General features: G+C 33.3%; 2 protein-coding genes across 4 annotated transcripts in view; one reads left to right on the top strand and one right to left on the bottom strand.

The window, feature by feature from the left end:
* The first annotated feature begins 2521 nt into the window (after positions 1-2521).
* On the top strand, positions 2522-3387 carry PMCH (pro-melanin concentrating hormone). Its single transcript, XM_050750250.1, has 2 exons — positions 2522-2833; positions 3181-3387. The coding sequence occupies exons 1-2, from the start codon at positions 2585-2587 to the stop codon at positions 3385-3387; spliced, it is 456 nt and encodes a 151-aa protein (XP_050606207.1). The 5' UTR covers positions 2522-2584.
* PARPBP (PARP1 binding protein) overlaps positions 2835-18493 on the bottom strand; it is a 66743-nt gene continuing 51084 nt past the window's right edge. For all 3 annotated transcript variants that reach the window (XM_050750220.1, XM_050750221.1, XM_050750222.1), the window contains 3 exons: positions 17136-17214; positions 4909-5044; positions 2835-4399 (listed from right to left, as the gene is read on the bottom strand). In XM_050750220.1, the coding sequence (XP_050606177.1) occupies positions 4059-4399; positions 4909-5044; positions 17136-17214 (556 nt within the window). In that variant the 3' untranslated portion in view covers positions 2835-4058. The remainder of the gene's footprint in view (positions 4400-4908; positions 5045-17135; positions 17215-18493) is intronic.

The raw sequence follows: 18493 nt of genomic DNA, 5'->3' as shown, positions 1-18493 counted from the left end.
ACACTGCAAGGATATCTCTTATCTCCATTTTCAGTAGTTACTGGAGGCTTTAGCCAGTGTGTATGAACACACGAACAGATACACAGACATGTATACACAATATAGATGAACTGAGGAGAAAGAGATAAAATGCCATTATTATATCATTTATATCAATTGTCTTCATACAAAATCCCAAAGAATCTATACATTTATAAACTATTAAAAAAAAAAGAGTTTGGAAAGTTTTTTCTGTTATCAAATTACTATGCAAAAGCCAAACGCACATGCACATACCAGCAATAATGTTGCAAATATCATTTTTAAAAAATACAATTTATAATAACCAAAAATAAGAAATTCAATTAAAATGATAAAGAATTATAATTCTCTCAACAAAGGTATGCAAGACCTTTATGAAGAAAAGAAAATGTCATTAAAAGATTAAAGAAGAAAAAAAAATTAAAGAAGATCTAAGCAAATATAGAAAAATGCCATGCTCATAGATAATAAATTACCTTCAGGATATCAATCCTTCTCCAAAATTAATCTTTAAAACCAATGTGATTATAGGTTGAGCATCCCAAATCTGAAAACCCCAAATCCAAAAATGCTCCAAAATCTGAAACTTCTTGAGCATTAACAGTATGCTAAAAAATATATATATTTACTGAAGCATTTCAGATTTCAGATTTTGGGATGCTTAACTGATATAATGCAAATGTTCCAAATTCTGAAAAAAAATCCCAAATCCAAAAATACTTCTGGTCCTAAGTGTTTCAGATAAGGGATACCTAACTTGAACCTTAATATCCTGTCAAGTGTTCTTACAGAACTTGAAAAGCTGATTTTAAGATTTATATGGAAAATAAATGACTAAGAATAGCTAAGGAACTACTGAAAAAGAAACACATGTGGGTGAGTAGAGGGCTGGGAAATTTGACCTACCAAGTATTAAAAATTATTTTAAAGTTATATTAATACTGTAGATTTAGCTGTGGAATAGAACATTCTGAAAGAAGCCCACACATATATAGAAATCTGATATACTGCAGAGATGGCACTGCAGATTAGTGGGGACAGGACGAATTCTTCGAGAAATATATAAGGACATTGGAAAAAGTAAAATTACATCTCTATCTTATATCATACACAAAATTACAGATGAATTACAAACCTAAACATGAAAGTCAAAATATTTAAACTTTTAGAAGAAAACATATGAAAACACATTAATAATCTAAGGATTGAGAAGGATTTCTTAAAAACAACACATTAAAAGTAGTTGCCATAAAGAAAAAAGAAAAAAATTTAACATTAAAATTAATCAGTTTGGTTCACCAAAAGACACCATAAAGGGGTTGAAAATATGTCACAAACTGAGAAAATAATTGCAACATATATAACTAACAATTAATATCCAGAATATATAAAGAACTCCCATAAATATATTAGAAAAAGGCAACCCAATAGAAGAATGGACAAAGCAAAAAAAAAAAAAAAAAAAAAAGCATTTAACATAAGAGGAAACATAAATGGCTCATAAACATATAGGAAGACACTTGACCTCTTTGGTAATTAGGAAAATACAAATTAAAAGGACAATGAGATGCCTAAGAGTCAGCTAGGACATAGAACAATGGAAATTCTCATACCCTGTTTATCGGAGGCACAAATCGCTTACCAGTATGTGGGAAAACATTTTGGCATTAGTAAAGCTGAACATATACATACTCCATGACCCAGCAATTCCATACTGAGAAATATACTCTAGAAAAATTCTTACATATATGTACCAGAAGACATATAAAAGAATGTATTATCTTACTCATTGGGGTCAAAATTAGAAATTAGCTCTGAAATGTTTAATTAAGTCATACAATATACACTCATCATCCAAAAGTAATGTTTATGGGCACATAAATATTATTTTCATGTACTTATTCATTAATTGCTAAATTCATTAACAAATATTTGTACCTATTATCCTTTTGTAAATGCAGAGATAAAATACACCTGACAGGTCAATTTTTGATATAGCATGAATGGCTTTTTGTTCACACTGACAGGCATATGTACCTTAATCACCAAAGACTATATCAAGTATTTATAAAAGAAAATCCCTTTTGAGGATTATTTCAGTTTAATCAGGATTAAAAGGAAATAAAACTTTATCCTTATCATCCTTGAGTGAAATAACTTGAGTTTTAATATCTTTACTTAATCAGAAAATACATGGAAGGAAACAATAATATAGAGAGAGCCTGATGTCCTGTGGTCTTCCTTAATAACAACCCATTTTCAAGAGACTATAATCTACTCAACAGAAAGCATTCTACCAAGGATCTTAATCAGATGCTGAGAAAATTCACACTCAAAATAAACAACGTGCCACTAAAACCAAAACAATAGGTATTAGCAGCTGCATAAAGGTTAGCCTCAATCTGTTGAGTCATTTCTAAAATGATGAAAAGTATAATTCTTTGAAGTACTTTTTATTCAAGCTGGAAAATATATAAAGATACAGAATCGTTTGCCAACCAGGCTGACTGAGAAATTTTTCATTTTCTTTCTTGTTTGACTGTATGCGAACATCAAACTAAGAATGGCAAAAATGAATCTCTCTTCCTACATATTAATACTAACTTTTTCTTTGTTTTCTCAAGGTATTTTACTTTCAGCATCCAAGCCCATAAGAAATTTAGACGATGACATGGTATTTAATACATTCAGGTTGGGGAAAGCCTTTCAGAAGGAAGACACTGCAGAAGAATCAGTTATTGCTCCTTCCCTGGAACAATACAAAAACGATGAGAGCAGTTTCATGAACGAAGAGGAAAACAAAATTTCAAAGGTAAGTGGCAATGTGACTTGTCATTTATTTCAATGAAAATTTAAATGATTCTTACAAATCCTCTGAAAAGTAAAACTAATACTTTTATAAACAGAAGTATATGCAGTCACAATATGCATTAGGACAACTGACGATATTTCTTGCATGCCAGGTAGTTCTTCCATCCTGGAAAACCCTCTTATCTGAAAGTTTTTTTTTTTCTCCTATAAATTTGCATCTAAGGTATTTTTAAAGAGTCAAAAACAGTGCAGAGCATCTTCTAATTGATCGACAAGAATATTATGCAGTTTATTACAGTTCCACTCTGAATACGATAGCTAAAAAACAAATCAACTTTCTCTTTACAGAACACAGGCTCCAAACATAATTTCTTAAATCATGGTCTGCCACTGAATCTGGCTATAAAACCTTATCTTGCACTAAAAGGATCTGTAGCTTTTCCAGCTGAAAATGGAGTTCAGAATACTGAATCAACACAAGAAAAGAGAGAAATTGGGGATGAAGAAAACTCAGCTAAATTTCCTATAGGAAGGAGAGATTTTGACAGTGAGTAGTCTTTTCAAAATTCAATTCTACGTCCTACCACCATTAAACAGAACTCTGAGTTAAAGCGAATTTGGATGCAATCATAACAAAATCAAATAAGACCATGGCTCAATTACACCTGCCAAAAATGTGGGATTGAATAGCAATAATTAATTATTATCATTTTGGTTTACTCAGAATTAGTTATGCTAGATCCATTCTTTTTTCTTAATAAATTTTGTGTGATAATCATAGTCCTTTAAACAATTTAAACTTTCTTCTTCCTTCAGTGCTCAGATGTATGCTGGGAAGAGTCTACCGACCTTGTTGGCAAGTCTGATACCTGTTGGTCCACATCATCTTTTCAGAAGAAAATAAAAGCATTTAATTGTCAATGGGAGGAGAAGCCCCTAATGCTACTATAACTTGTGCATGTTAAATGTTTGTTTTAAAAGAAAGTAGTGTTAAGATGTATCAGTAACTGAAATTATATGCTTTTACTGTGCATTAAACTTTGTGAAAATTCTGCATAATTATGACTTACTAGTATTTTTAAACAATGCTTAACATACTAACCTTACATACACTGTAGACCAAAATAATAAATCATCATAATTTACACCTTGATCTCTTAAAAATTAAGCATGTCTTTGGCGAATGGTTTATAGATACATAAACCTAAAGCATATAAGACACAAATTTATAGTCTAAAAAACTGAGTTAACTTTGCCTGGCCAGGAATCAACTTGTCCTTGGCAGTACATTTATTACTTTTTGCTACTTTAGCTAGTTTGCTGTACAATTTATTCTGTGAATCATTTGATTTCTTAGGTATTTTAACATTTTTATGTTGAGGTGGTTCATTTCCATTATCACAGAGAATATTTTCACCATCCAAATCCACCTGTTTCCTTTTTGAGCTTTTATTTCCTGTCTGACTAGTTGATTTTCTTGATACTTTTTCATTTTTACTTCTGTCCAGATGAACATTTCCAAAACTCTTTCCAATTGTTGACCTTCCAACAGATGAATTTACACCCTCTGTTATGCAAGATAAAAAGCGGAAAGGAATTATATAATATTTAGTACTAATATTCACAAGAACTTTACAATAAACTCTAAAAATGGCTAAAGAATATTCAAATGTTTATTTTTAAAGTAAAATAATGCTATAAATAATATGATTAACAAATACAGCTACATTACTATCCCATTACTTTTCATTTTACCATAGCACCTCTGAGTTAACTTTGGCCAGTAATCAACTTGTCAGCCCTACTAACAAATATTTGTTTGAATGCATGACATTTAATCCTTAAACATATGCTACAAATTACTTCTTAAACACATTTAGTTAAATCAAACTATGTCCTATTCCTATCCATAAATTTGTACTTAGATTTAACTTTTTAAATAAACTGAGGTCTTTAGAAATATAACCTTTCACATTTCACAGTACTTTGCAAAAATAATCTAATTTTACTTAAGTTAAAACTAATTAGCAGACTAGAATTAAATTGCTATTTAATTGCATAAATAAGGTCAATTACCAGAAAGGTCATTTTCCATGTGAAGCACACACAAAGGCTTTGATGCTAAATTAACATTATTCCAATTATCCTTGCTTATCATGTAGTCATCTTTATAAGTACAAGCAAATTGGGATCTAATTAAAGTTTGCTTCATCTGGTAACAGAAAGAAGAAAATATGCCATTTATTCATTATTTTATTTCTTCATCTAGATGGACACACACTCTATAGTAATCAAAGTATAACAATTTCCCTTAGAAATTCTATTACTCATTGAGAACCTCTAACCTTTTATATCTCATAGTTTGCAAACTCATTCATCGCTATGGCTAGCATTTTTGTTCTTTTCCAAAATACTAGCTTTATGTATTTTTTTATGTTTTATTTTTTGGTAACAGTTACAAAACAATCAATTTTAGACTCTATAGGGCTTTGTTACACATTCCTATGTCAGTGCTGCTTTGGAGCATCTTATTGTAAGTAAAATAACAATACAGGTGATATACATAATCATAGAAAAATACAAGTTCTTCATCCTAAGAAGAACACAACTCTTGGAAAAAATAGCATAAAATTCAGGAAATTAGGGAGGGAAGAAATGCTAAGACGAAGAAAAGAATTAGGTGAGGCCAATCAACAACAGGAAACTAGCAAAGAAATAAACTACAAGATAAAACAAAATGATATAGGAAAGACATTATTTCTCAAGCATTTAGGAAAACAAGAAAGAGGATTCAATATATCATTCTAGAAAGATTTGACCAAGTGACTTAATGGTCAGAAATTCAAAATATACTCTTGCATTTATCTTCAAATATCAAATAGGAGGGCCTAACTTTCTACACAAATAGGAGAAAATTACAAAGATAAACTTAATTCTTGACCATTGAAAAAGATGCCAAAAAAAGTAGTTTTGGAAATGTATTCCACAAACATAAACCAGTGAGCTATTGGGGTATAGAAATTAATTTTAGAACAAAGTAGCCTATATAAATAATGCCGATTTCAACAATTACAGATGGTGTGTAATACCATTCAGGTTTAATGGAGAGATGTCTCCAAATAGAAGTCACCTGAAATCGTTTTATGAAATAGACAAAGTTTCAAATACATAATTCAATAATGATGACTTCAATAATTCAAAAATTTAAAACTTTGAATGTAACTACATTACCCTGATTACCACTTACAGAGTATTTGTTGATACAGTCATGAAATCTAAAACAGCATGACTTTACATTATACATTGAGTAGTTGTATATTATGTTATATACTCAGAGATCGATGCATTAATTCACTCAGATGTTTGTAAAGATAACAGCAGTGAAATCTACTGACTGCGGCTTAGAAAAAGTCAGAATAATCGCTTGTCCAGCTGCTTCATAAAAGCAAGTTTTATTAGGATGACACATTTTGTTTCTGACTAATGAGGTCTGTGACAGTCTCCATCTCCCAGATCACTAAAAATTATGTTTCATGTGCTTACTTGAAGCATTAGACAATTGGAATTTTATCTTCCATTTAAGCATAAAAATGTACAAAACTGAAAATAAATGTGAAAATATACAAGATCAAAAACTATTTTTTAAAAAGTTGAACAGAATGGACTCTCAAAAATGAATGGGACTACAACCCACTACCTTCATGAATCCCTATGAATGCAACACTTCTTATATAGCTTCTACCACAAGATGCCCTATATATAACTGAAGACTTTAAGTAGCTCTTTCTGGACTTTATTAATCCTATAACTACAGATTTAAAGCACTTGATAAACCTATTTAAATAAGTTTTATTTATAAAATTGACTCTATGTTATACTACATAATTGTAGCATTATCCATGAACTTTTATTTCCACCTGCAACACCAGTACTAACTGTTGATATTACCTTTTCACACATTATTTTCACTTCACAGAAGTTATGGCTTATAGAGAATTATAAACTTATTGCTTATAAAGAGTTATAAAGAGTATAGTAAGACCACGCAGGCAAATAGATGCTGAGTGGCTGGCTTGGATCACTCTTTGTACCCCAGTAGTGATGGCACCTAGAGTTAGCTTGGGAGATGTTAGCTTCTCACTGCAAAACCTTCATGAGCACCACCCATAAAACATGCTAAATAAAAATATAATACTAAATAATAATTATATTATTTAGTACAGAAAACTAATGTTTCTTCAATCTCATGTTTAGCAGGAATAAAAATTTCTTTAGAATGTTTCATTACTTTTATTAATTTTTAACATATAGTCTAGGTAAAAAAATCTTTGCTTGCTGGGCAAATAGTCACAAAATAAGTGTGATAGCTCTCCTTACAACTAGATTTCCTCAATTCAGGCTCCTCCATAAACAAATTCTAGAATCCTCAGTGACCACAGTAAAATTTCAGAAAACTACCATCACAGGCAATGGATTCCTGAAGTACTGAAAACAAATTCAGATGTAAAAGAAAAATAATTAATGACTTTTTCTACCATGAAAAATATTATTTATAAATGTATTAAAATATGAGAAATAAACACAACAGAATTCCCCCCTTTGTATATTGAGGGTTTTTTCTTTACATAAATGATTATATGCAGATTTTCTTTTCCCTGTCCTGTACAAAAATCACTTTTTTTTAAATCAATTACCACTTACTAAGTTCCAACTATGTGATAAGCACAGCGTATACTAGAGATTACTAGGATGGCTTCTACAACTTCAAAGACATTCTACTTATAAAATTTGCTATTGACAAGCAGCTGGAAGGAATAACAAATAAATTGGATAATAGAATCAAGATTGAAAAGATTTCAGAAGGCTAGAACCATAAGTAGAAAATAATAAGATGAAAATGGATGGGGATAAACAAAGTCCAGTATTTAAGTTCAAAAATATCAATTACAGATGTACAGGATGAGGAGAACCAGACTTAAAAACAACATATGTAAAAGACCTAGAGATTTAAATAGATACAAACTTGACAGAGCCAACAGTGTGATGTCCAACTAAGAAAGCAGCACAAAAAGGTAAGATGATGTGACGGGAAAAGCATCAGATTTGCAGTCAGAAGACCTGGCTTCTAATACTGGCCCTATTACTTATTAACTAGATAACTTTGGGGAAACCATTATACCTCTCACTTATCCACATATAATGGGAATATTTACCTCACAGAATTATCAGAATTGGATGCAGTTAACTTATGTCAAGGTTATATAGACTCTAGAAATCTATGCAGACACTATATCACTATTATCGTAATAACATGTAGGAAGAGGGTACTCTTGTAAGAAAAAGATCTGTTCAATAAGGTGTCTCAGAACCAGGCCAATTCTAAAATGATTCTAGGAATGCAGCTCAAAAAAATGAACTTACAAACAGCTTCTTCATTTTAATTATTTAAACCATACAACCTACATTGGCTTATATTTATAACTTAAAAGAGACCGCTTTTCCTTTGTTCATAAACGCTGAATTTTTCTACACAAGATTAGTGGCTACATAGAACTGAGATTACTTCCTGTTGCAAATCTTCCAAATCTCTCTGTGTATTTGATTTGGAATCACGAATAAGCAAAACAATTCCCTCTTGAAAGTGCTTTTGAAGTACTAAACAACTAAGAATAATGTCCAGATTCACACATGGCTATTAAAATCATTTCATGTTCAAGTCACATGAGAGAAATGGATTGAAAGTGTGCCTTTGTAGAGTGATTTCCCCTCTTTGGAAAGATTTCTATCCACAGCATAATTGCAATGAACTTCACACTTGCCAAGAATTGGAAAAGTCCTTTTGCCACAAGCTCTTTTTAATTTGAAATTATTAGTACATTCCCAGTTTGAGGAAAATAGGACTTCACATAGGAAAGCCTGACTCCAGTTAAATTAAAATGAATGAGTCAAAACACTGAAAAGTCATAGACACTCTCAGAGTTAGCTGTATCAACAAGAAAATGAAAGTTCTATACTCCCATTATATGACAAATATATTAGCAAGTTTGAAAAAGGAAATTATTCAACATACCTAGTAAATACGTAACTAAAAATATTCTAAATTTATCTTATTTTTACATTATCACATTTTCAAAAGAACAAAGATTTTATATCCTTAATTACATACTAATTTGTATATAAATCAAATAATCCATTTCTTCATCGGTGAAATTCCATTTACCCTGCTAAATAGCAGAAAAAGAATCTTTTTGACCTAAGTAGTAACATTATCGTTTTATGACCCTTCATAATTGCCATGCCTTTATTTACTCTTTGAAGATAGCATAAACACTGAAGTCTGACACCTGACTATAAACCCTTGCGCTGTTACTTACTAGCTGTATGGTCTGCAAAATGATGACTTCTAGAGTTGAGCAAGGATTAATTGGGATGAGGGATATAAAATATCCAGTATAAACATCAGATACTTAGTAGGTACTCAATAAATCCTGATCCCATTATTTCAGCTAAAACAAATTCAATTTTAATTCAGTCTAATACAGACATTCCTTTTTCATTCTAATGGAAAATGTTGCTCACTCCCTTACAGACTTTGCTGAATGTCACCTCCTCAAGGAGACTCCTACTTATGGCCATTTAAAACCCAAACACACGCAAAGGAACCCCACTTTCCTTAGCCCCTGCCCCAGTTTTATTTCACTCCACAGCACTGATAACCTTCAAATATACCATATAATCCACTTGTTTGTTTTGTTTATTGTCTGCTTCTCCCAACTAAAATATAAACTCCACCAGCAGTAAAACCCTTACAGTTTGACAACTGATGGCCAGCTGTGGTCCTCCGGTTGCCATCCCCTCCTTACAAGGTGAGGAGTCCCCAGGGCTTCAGACATGCTCACCAGGAAACCATGACCTCCTTTATAGATCCTGTTTCAGGGACCCCTGGGAACTGGGCTGGCGCTGGCCTCTTCCTTTAGGTTCAAGAGCTGACTGTTTATGGCAAGGGTGATGGGCTGTGGGGTATATATACCTACTAGGAGAGTGTCCTTCAAAGTATGAAACAAAATCAGGGTTGAAGGGGTTTCAGGGTAGGCCAGTGGCTTTCATTTAGATTCTTGCACCTCAGCTGAACAAATATTTAGGGAAGTCTTGTCCTTTAGGGCAGGAAGATTTATCTGTTTTTTTCTTTTCACTGATATATCTCCAGTGCCTAGGACTAAACTTGGTATCCAAGAGGTACTTATTGTTTTTTGAATGAATTAATTAATGAAGTAAAATTACAACAGACTATAACAAGTATATGCAAGCAGAGCTATGAGGGAACAGAAGCCATGAGCAAGCAAAAGTTTGGAGGTGGAAAAAGAGAATAAACTCTATAAGGCAACCACATGACAATTGTGTGCTTGTATCAAAATACCACATGTACCCCATAAAAATATACAACTAGTATGTATCCAAAATAATTTTTTAAAAAGTAAGTAGACTTGAAAAGAACAGCTATATCACCCTAGGAACACAAGCTTTGAGGTAGAAAAATATGTTCAGAGTAAACTCTACTCTGTTCAATAGGGTAAAGAAACCAGTTGGTACAGAAACAAGAGAGAAATATACATGCAGAGAAAACCTAAATCACATTTAAGTACAAAGAACTATGCAGCTGAATTCCTTAAGCTGCTTAATATCCACCGTTTACTTTTGAGTTCTTAAATATTCTGCCTTTCTCTCTCATGTACACATCCTTAAAATAAACCCCTACAAAAAAAATTACCCTATTCCTCCTACCATAAAAGGCATACTGTCCTTAATCTTCCCCAACATTATTTATTCACTGTTGTTCTTTTTTCGCAACTACCCTATACACATTCTCTTTACAACATCAAGGCAATTTAATACTTTCATCATCGGTTGTTTGAAATGCTCTATTTCATTCTCTCTGCCTATTCAAATCCTATTTATTCTGATCTCTTATTATTTCCTCCACTTAATATGGGTCTCTAGTTATTGCATTTAAGTATATCTTTAATCCATTAGAACTGCATTGTTTAATGTGCTAGCCATGTGTGGTTAATTAATTACAATTAAATAAAATTTAAAACCCAGTTCTTCAGTTGCAGTGGCCACATTTCAAGTGCTCAATAGCCACATGTGACTAGGACCTTCAGTAACGAACAGTACAAACACAGATCATTTCCATCACCACAGAAAGTTCTACTGGAGAGCACTGCTCTAGAACAAAGCTTTACAGTCTATGCCCTGTGGCATATTCATGTGCTGCAGATGGATTCCCAAAGGACTCTGGGACATTTTGTAGTTTGCTGGGTCCATATGTTTGGAACCCATATGCAACTTTATATTTGTAAAGGAAACCCTGCATCTGTTCACCCTCTCTTCTAAACGCTAGGTAGTAATCTGATATGAACTGAGCTTTGGAAAGAATTATGATCAATATATCTTCAAATACTGTTTCTACCCTATTTTCTCCTCTCATTCTGGGACTCCAATTAGGCATACATTAGACGTTTTGTCTGTGTCCTGCTCTTCTATTTTGCTTTTTAATTTTTTTCTCTCTCTTTTCTCTCCAGTTTGGATATTTTTTTAACGCTCCATCTTCAAGTCCACTTATCCTACTTAATGCTGTGTCTGGTTTTCTACCAACCACATCTAACAAGGTCTTAATTTTAGATAATGTTTTTACAGTTCTGGAAAAACATTGTCGTTTTGTTCTATGTCATCGATTCTAATTCTCTGTTGGAATTCTCCATTTTTTCATATATTTTGACTATCTTTTCCTCCAATTAATTTTATGTTAATTTCTTTTGATTCCTTGCCAGTAAATTTCAATATCTGGATCATTTGTGGGTCTCCCTCTATTGTTAAATGTTTTCTCTTTATTAAAGAACAAATCATCTTGCCGTTTCTCATGTCCAGTGTAGTTTATTTCATGCTGGATATTGTACATAAAGGAACTCTAGAAGCTAACAGATGACCTCTTCCAGCAAGAAGAGTTCTCCTTTTCACTGTTAGGCAGACACAGTGAAAGACTGATAACCTCAATACAATCAAGGAATGAGCTGTTTCAGAGCTGGGTTGCACTTTTCATTAACTCACATTTGACTTCCGCTTTTTACCCTTTCCTCAGGTGTGTTCCTTCTAAGCTTTCAACTGAGAGCTTTGTAGGGATCTCTATCACCTCTGGCCTAAAATCTGGGGGATTCAGTCTGTTTTTCAGGGGTTTTCACACTGTGTTCTGTGATCACCCACCCCACTTTATTTCCAAATATGGCAAATACCTTGAAAAAAAAGACCAGCCATGTGTCTGAGGCAGGTCCCACTTCTCAAGTGGAATCAAGGTGGTTTTAGTCTATTGTATTAAGGCTCCCTACCCCCCACATAACTACAAAATCCAGAGTGTGTGTCCTAGGTAAAAATAACTGCATTTAGGACTCCTGAAGTTTCCAATTTGTTGACAGCCCCTCAAGACACCCAAACACTTTGGTGGTTTCTCTGTTCCTCAACAGAGTTCCTTTACATGGGCCAACACCAATCCTCAGCTCATATTCAAAAGTAGCAACAAATCCCAGGGAAGAAAATAGCTGACAATAGACTTCTCCCATCAGAAGGCTGTTATCCTGTCCCGATTTTTAATTTTTTAAAAATTATTTGATTATATAGCTCTCCTATATCTTTAAAATATATTTTTCCCAACTTATCTGCCTTTTATTGTTTTGCTGTTGTAGCGAGAATGGTGTTCTACCAGGACGTACTATATCCTCAGTAAAAAAAGAAGTATCCACGTCACTACTTGATTCTGTTCCTTCCTTATCTGACAGCATTTTATTTTCTCCTCAGAGTTACATTTTGAAAGTTGCATTTTTTTCTGTTATCCCTCATTTTTCCATAGCTTGAGGAACAGTAGAGGTAGAAGTTGAACTCATCTGAGGAGACAGGTAGTCTATGAAAATTTCTGGGTTCTGCACCCTAGGAGTTTATTAGGTATTGTATATACCAAAGGAAGTTTCACTTCATCTCATTAGGGAGTGTATTTCAATCAAGTGGAAGGAAAACATTTGGATAATTTCCCCAATTCAGTAGGTAGAACTAGAGCCTTTATTTCTCTCAGTGTGTAAATCCCAGGGTTCATTTTCCACATTTTGTCTATAGTTCTCTTCCATTGCCACTTCTACTATTTCTCTAACGAATAAGAAATTCTATAGGACATTGGTCTGGGCGAAGATTTCTTGAGTAATACCCCACAGGCAGTACCGACTAGAGCAAAAATGGAGAAACGGGATCACATCAAGTTAAAAATCTTCTGCACAGCAAAAGAAACAGTGAACAAAGTGAAGAGACAACCTACAGAAGGAGAGAAAATATTTGTAAACTATCCCCCTTCACTGATCATCAGAGGAATCCAAAATAAAAAACTACAGTGATATATCATCTCACCCCAGTTAATTGGCTTATCTCCAAAAGATAGGCAATAACAAATGCTGTCAAAAATGTGGAGAAAAGGGAACCCTCGTACACTGTTGGTGGGAATGTAAGTCAATAAAACCACTATGGAGGAAAGTTTGGAGGTTCCTCAAAAACCTAAAAATAGAGCTACTATATAATCCAGCAATCCCACTGCTGGGTATATACCCAAAAGAAAGGAACTAATACATCAAAGAGATATCTGCACTGCCATGTTTACTGCAGCACTGTTCACAATAGCCAAGACTTGGAAACAACCTAAGTGTCCATCAAGTGAAGAATGGATAAAAAAATGTAGGCCACCTGTAATCCCAACACTCTGGGAAGCTGAGGTGGGTGGATCTCTTGAGCCCAGGAACCCATGAACAGGCTGGGAAACATAGTGAAACTCCATCTCTAGAAAAAAATACAAAAAATTAGTCTAGCATGGTGGTACACACCTGTGGTCTCAGCTACTTGGGAGGCTGAGGTGGGACCAGTTGAGCTTGAGAGTTCAAGGCTTCACTGAGCCATGACTGCACCACTGCATGCCAGCCTGGGTGATAGAGTGAGAATCTGTCTCAAAAAAAAAAAAAAAAAAAAAAAAAAAAAAAAAAAAAAAAGTGGTACATATAAAAAATGGAGTAAAAAAAAAGAATGAAAAAAAATAAAAATAAAAAGATCCTGTCATTTGCAACAACATGCATTGAACTGGAGGACATTATGTTAAGTGAAATAAGCCAGGCACAAAAAGATAAACTTCCCATGTTCTCACTCATTTGTGGGAGCTAAAAATTAAAAACCTGAAATCATGGAGACAGAGTAGAATGATGGTTACCACAGGCTGGGAAAGGCATAAGGTTGGGAAGAGTGAGGATAGCTAATGGGTACAAAAATATAGATAGAATGAATAAAATATAGTATTTCATTGCACAACAGGGTGACTACATTCAACAATAATTTATTATACATTTTTATAGAGTATAATTGGAATGTTCATAACATAAAGAAATGATAAATACTTGAAGTCATGGATATCCCATATAGCCTGATGTGATTATTACACATTCTATGCCTGTTATCAAAATATCTCATGTACCCATAATATACACACCTATTAGGTACCCATAAGAATTTTTAAAAATAAATAAATAAAGTGCTTGGAAATTGGGGTAAGAAAGTGGCAGAAAACATTCGCTAAAGGGTCCTAACAAAATCAACAAAATAATGAAGGTTCAGGAAGAACCTTCTGGTTTCCTTTGTGGGAAATTTATTTGACCATCATAAACAAGATTCCTGATACACTACAGTAGGAAATAAAAGTTGAGGACCTAAAATGAGTGTGTTCGTGAACCATTTCCAAATTGGTTTCATAGACTTCTGTGATCATAGGAGCATCTATTTCTATTTAAGAATGAGGAAACTAAAATCTGAGTTAATTTACTCCATATAATAATGACATGGATATTTCATAAGTAAGTACATCAAAATTCTAAGTTCTCTAATATTTTCTACCTTTGAAATGCTCATTTCAGGATATTTCCAGTGTAGATCACATATTCTTTCTGTGACTAAAAACCACTATATGACAAAAGAGCAAAAGTAACAGAGTAATAAGGTAATCAGCTGCTAAACTACTTTTCCATAGGAACTTTGGTAGTAAATATTGGCAGCATTTTTTGTTGTTCCAACAAATACTCTACATGGCTATAGTTCAGTTGTATACCTGGTTAAACTAATCATTTTCATACTTCATTTTATAAAGAATATCGTAAAACATAAGCAATGCTTTCCTTTCTTGATTGCCATTTATTAATAGATTCAGAGCTGTATATACTAAGCCAGCTCTACTGTTAAGTAATGGAAGCAATGTAATTATAACCTCATTAGTATTTAACCATGGTTTTCCAAACTGTTATAAAATATTTCATGGTAGTTATGAGATCTCGGGTAAGTTGCCTTCTTACAATTTTGGTTTCCACATCTGTAAATGAGACTGCATTAGATGATCTCTGTTCTATTTCCCAAAAGTTTCTGAATTCGTCTATACATTTTGTAGTAATTAGTTGAGCCTTAACATTTTCTTTAAAAAAAAAAAACTATCATTTCTCAGATAGTTTTTTTTCATTTTTATTTAATTTTAAGAAAATCCAATTGGACTGTTTATAACACCAAGGATAAAATGCTTGAGAGAATGGATACCCCATTCTCCATGATGTGATTATTATGCAATGCATGCTTATTCATGTAGCCCATAAACATATACTCCTACTATTACCCACAGAAGTTACAAACAACAAAATTTAAAATAATAAAAGTAAATAAAAGAAAAGAAAACTCTAAGCCCTTTCCTGGTAATATTTAACGTACTTCACTGTCAGTGATTTTTCCTTATGTGATGTCTTACATTCTTTTTTTTTTTTCAGATAGAGTCTCATTTTGTCGCCCAGGCTGGAGTGAAGCGGTGTGATCTCCACCTCCCAGGTTCAAGCGATTCTCTTGCCTCAGCTTCCCAAGTAGCTGGGATTACAGGTGCATGCCACCATGCCCGGCTAATTTCTGTATTTTTAGTAGAGATGGGGTTTCACCATGTTGGCCAGGCTGGTCTCAAACTATTGATCTCAAGTGATCTGCCTGCCTTGGCTTCCCAAAGTGCTGGGATTACAGGCATAAGCCACCATGTCTGACCCACTTTCTTATGCTATTTGAAATAGAGACAGAGAAATTGAGTCCCCCAAAATATGACTTATTTTTAAATCAAAATATTAAAGTTTGTCAGTATCCCTAGCAAGAAAAAAAATGTTTTGATATGTTACATTTCTGTTTCTACCCAAGTCCAAAGGATAGATTTTAAAAATCTTACCCCTTGATTGCAAATACTTATATTAATATGACAAAGAATGGACAAATCTTATTCACAGAAAAATTTTATGAAACTCAATGTATTCCACAAGCATTAATTGCTAACAATTACTAATAACCAATAGAAAGAAAAGGTATTAATGAATAAACTAAATGGGTGTAGGGTATGTAGATGAAATAGGTATTAACTAAAAGCTTTGCTAATTTGAACTAAATTTCCAAATGAAAAAATAAAGGGCATACAAATTACTGTTCTCTTTTTTGTTGTATCAAGATGAATATTTGACAATTTAAGGATGATTATGTTTATATAAAAATCTTATTTAATGAATTAATGAATTCCCAACCATACAATAGTGTCTGGATCATAGCAGATACCCAATAAAAGTATGTTAAACAAATGAGTTAAAGCCAAATTTCCTTTTGAAAAATAAGGCCAATAAAAATTGCTTGAAAACCCATTATTGATTACTTATAGGCACAGATGTTTCATATGAGGACAGGAAAACTTAGTTCAAACTAAATGAAGAAAGAACAGGAACAGTTCTAGTCAAGAGCAATGTAAAATGCTCTCAGCTCAATCTACAATTAATTATATTCCGCATTACATCTTCAGACAGAGGCAATTTTAAAATCACATATCTTGAGATTCAGTTTAAGATATAGAAATGTAAATGAGAAAGCCTTATCTTCTTTATTTTCCACATCACTCATTCAACAGATATTTATTCAACACTTACAATAGCAACTGCTTATTCCTTTCCCTTTTTTAGGTCCAGTGATTAAGCAAACCAGAAACAGATTAGTCAAGACTGTATAAAAGGAAAGTCACTGTATGCCAACTGTCATAACTCATTTTCCATTTAATTCCTATTGTGTCATGTATAATGTTTACAATATTTATAATACCCAGCTCAGCCGTAAATGTATTTATTTCTTCTAAAAATAAAACAGTGTTTGCTATTTTCATGCCATGCACTAAATTGTACCTTAATTTTTTTCTCTTGCATTGACTTACAGATGCGTTCTCTTAGGGGTTTTATCGAATTATTCACTTGTGTGGGAGACCTATGCCAAAAAAAAAAAAAAGAAAAATTTATTGCTTTGTTTGGAATGTTTGTTTCCCTCCCAAATTCATGGTGAAACTTAATTCCCAATACAATATAGTTTTTCCTCAACTTATGATGGGGTTACCTCCAGATAAACTCATCACAAATTGAAAATACCATTAAGTCAAAAGTACATTTAATACACCCAATCCACCGAATACCATAGCTTAGCCTAGCCTATCTTAAACATGGAATTAACTGGAATTAGTACATTGCAATATCTGTTGGGCAAAATCATGAGGAAACACAGTAGAGTATCTGTTGTTTACCACCATGATCATGTGGCTGAGTACTGTGGTTCACTGCTGCTTCCCAGAATCATGAGAGAATATTGGTCCGCATATTGCTAGCTCAGGAAAAGATCCAAATTCAAAATTAGAGGCCCAGTTTCTACTGAGTGTGTACAACTTTCACACAGTTGTAAAGTTGTGTGAACGTAAATCACAAGTCAAACCATCATAAGTTTGGGACCATCCATGGTGTTAAGAGGTGGGGCCTCAGGGTGATTAAATCATGAGGACTCTGCCTTCATGAACAGGATCAATGCCCTTATGAAAGGGTTTGTGGGAGCAATTTTGCCCTTCAGTCTTCCCAACCACGTGAAAACCCAGCAAGAAAATACCATCTATGGTGCAGAGGCCCGCATCAGACACCAAATCTGCTGGTGCCTTGATCTTAGACTTCTAGACTCCAGAACTATGGGAAACAAATTTCAGTTATTTACAAATTATCTAGTCCGGAGTGTTTTGTTATAACAGCCTGAACAGATGAAGACACTTACAAACCAAAGTGGCTTTTAAACTACTATCTGCCCCTCCTCTACCCAAAAGCACAGTTATAGGATAAAGGACAACTAAATCTACTTGTTTATAATACAGCCATGTGCTGCATAACAACATTTTGGTCAACAACATGCCACATATTTGACAGTGATGCCATAACATTATAATGAAGGTCAAAAATTCCTATCACGTAAATACTTACTTTATGTTACTATTTCCTTATACTATTTAGTACAATAACATACTGTACAGGTTTGTAGCCTAGGTGTGTAATAGGCTCTACCATCTAGGTTTGTGTAAGTACACTCTATAATGTTCACACGACAAAACTACCTAATGATGCCTTTATCAGAATGTATCCCCATCATTAAACAGTGCATAACTGTACTTTATAGAAGTGTCAGTATTTCTATTCTGAGAATCCTAAATAGTAATGGTTTCCTTAGTTACTTAATC

This window comes from Macaca thibetana, chromosome 11 (assembly GCF_024542745.1).
Source record: "Macaca thibetana thibetana isolate TM-01 chromosome 11, ASM2454274v1, whole genome shotgun sequence".
Lineage (NCBI taxonomy): Eukaryota > Metazoa > Chordata > Mammalia > Primates > Cercopithecidae > Macaca > Macaca thibetana.
This window is presented reverse-complemented; position numbering and strand designations above follow the sequence as displayed.

Coding starts and splice junctions, on each gene's coding strand:
- PMCH (XM_050750250.1), top strand. CDS start 2,585: ATGGCAAAAATGAATCTCTCTTCCTACATATTAATACTAACTTTTTCT. Junction 2,834..3,180: donor AGGAAAACAAAATTTCAAAG/GTAAGTGGCAAT, acceptor TTCTCTTTACAG/AACACAGGCTCCAAACATAA.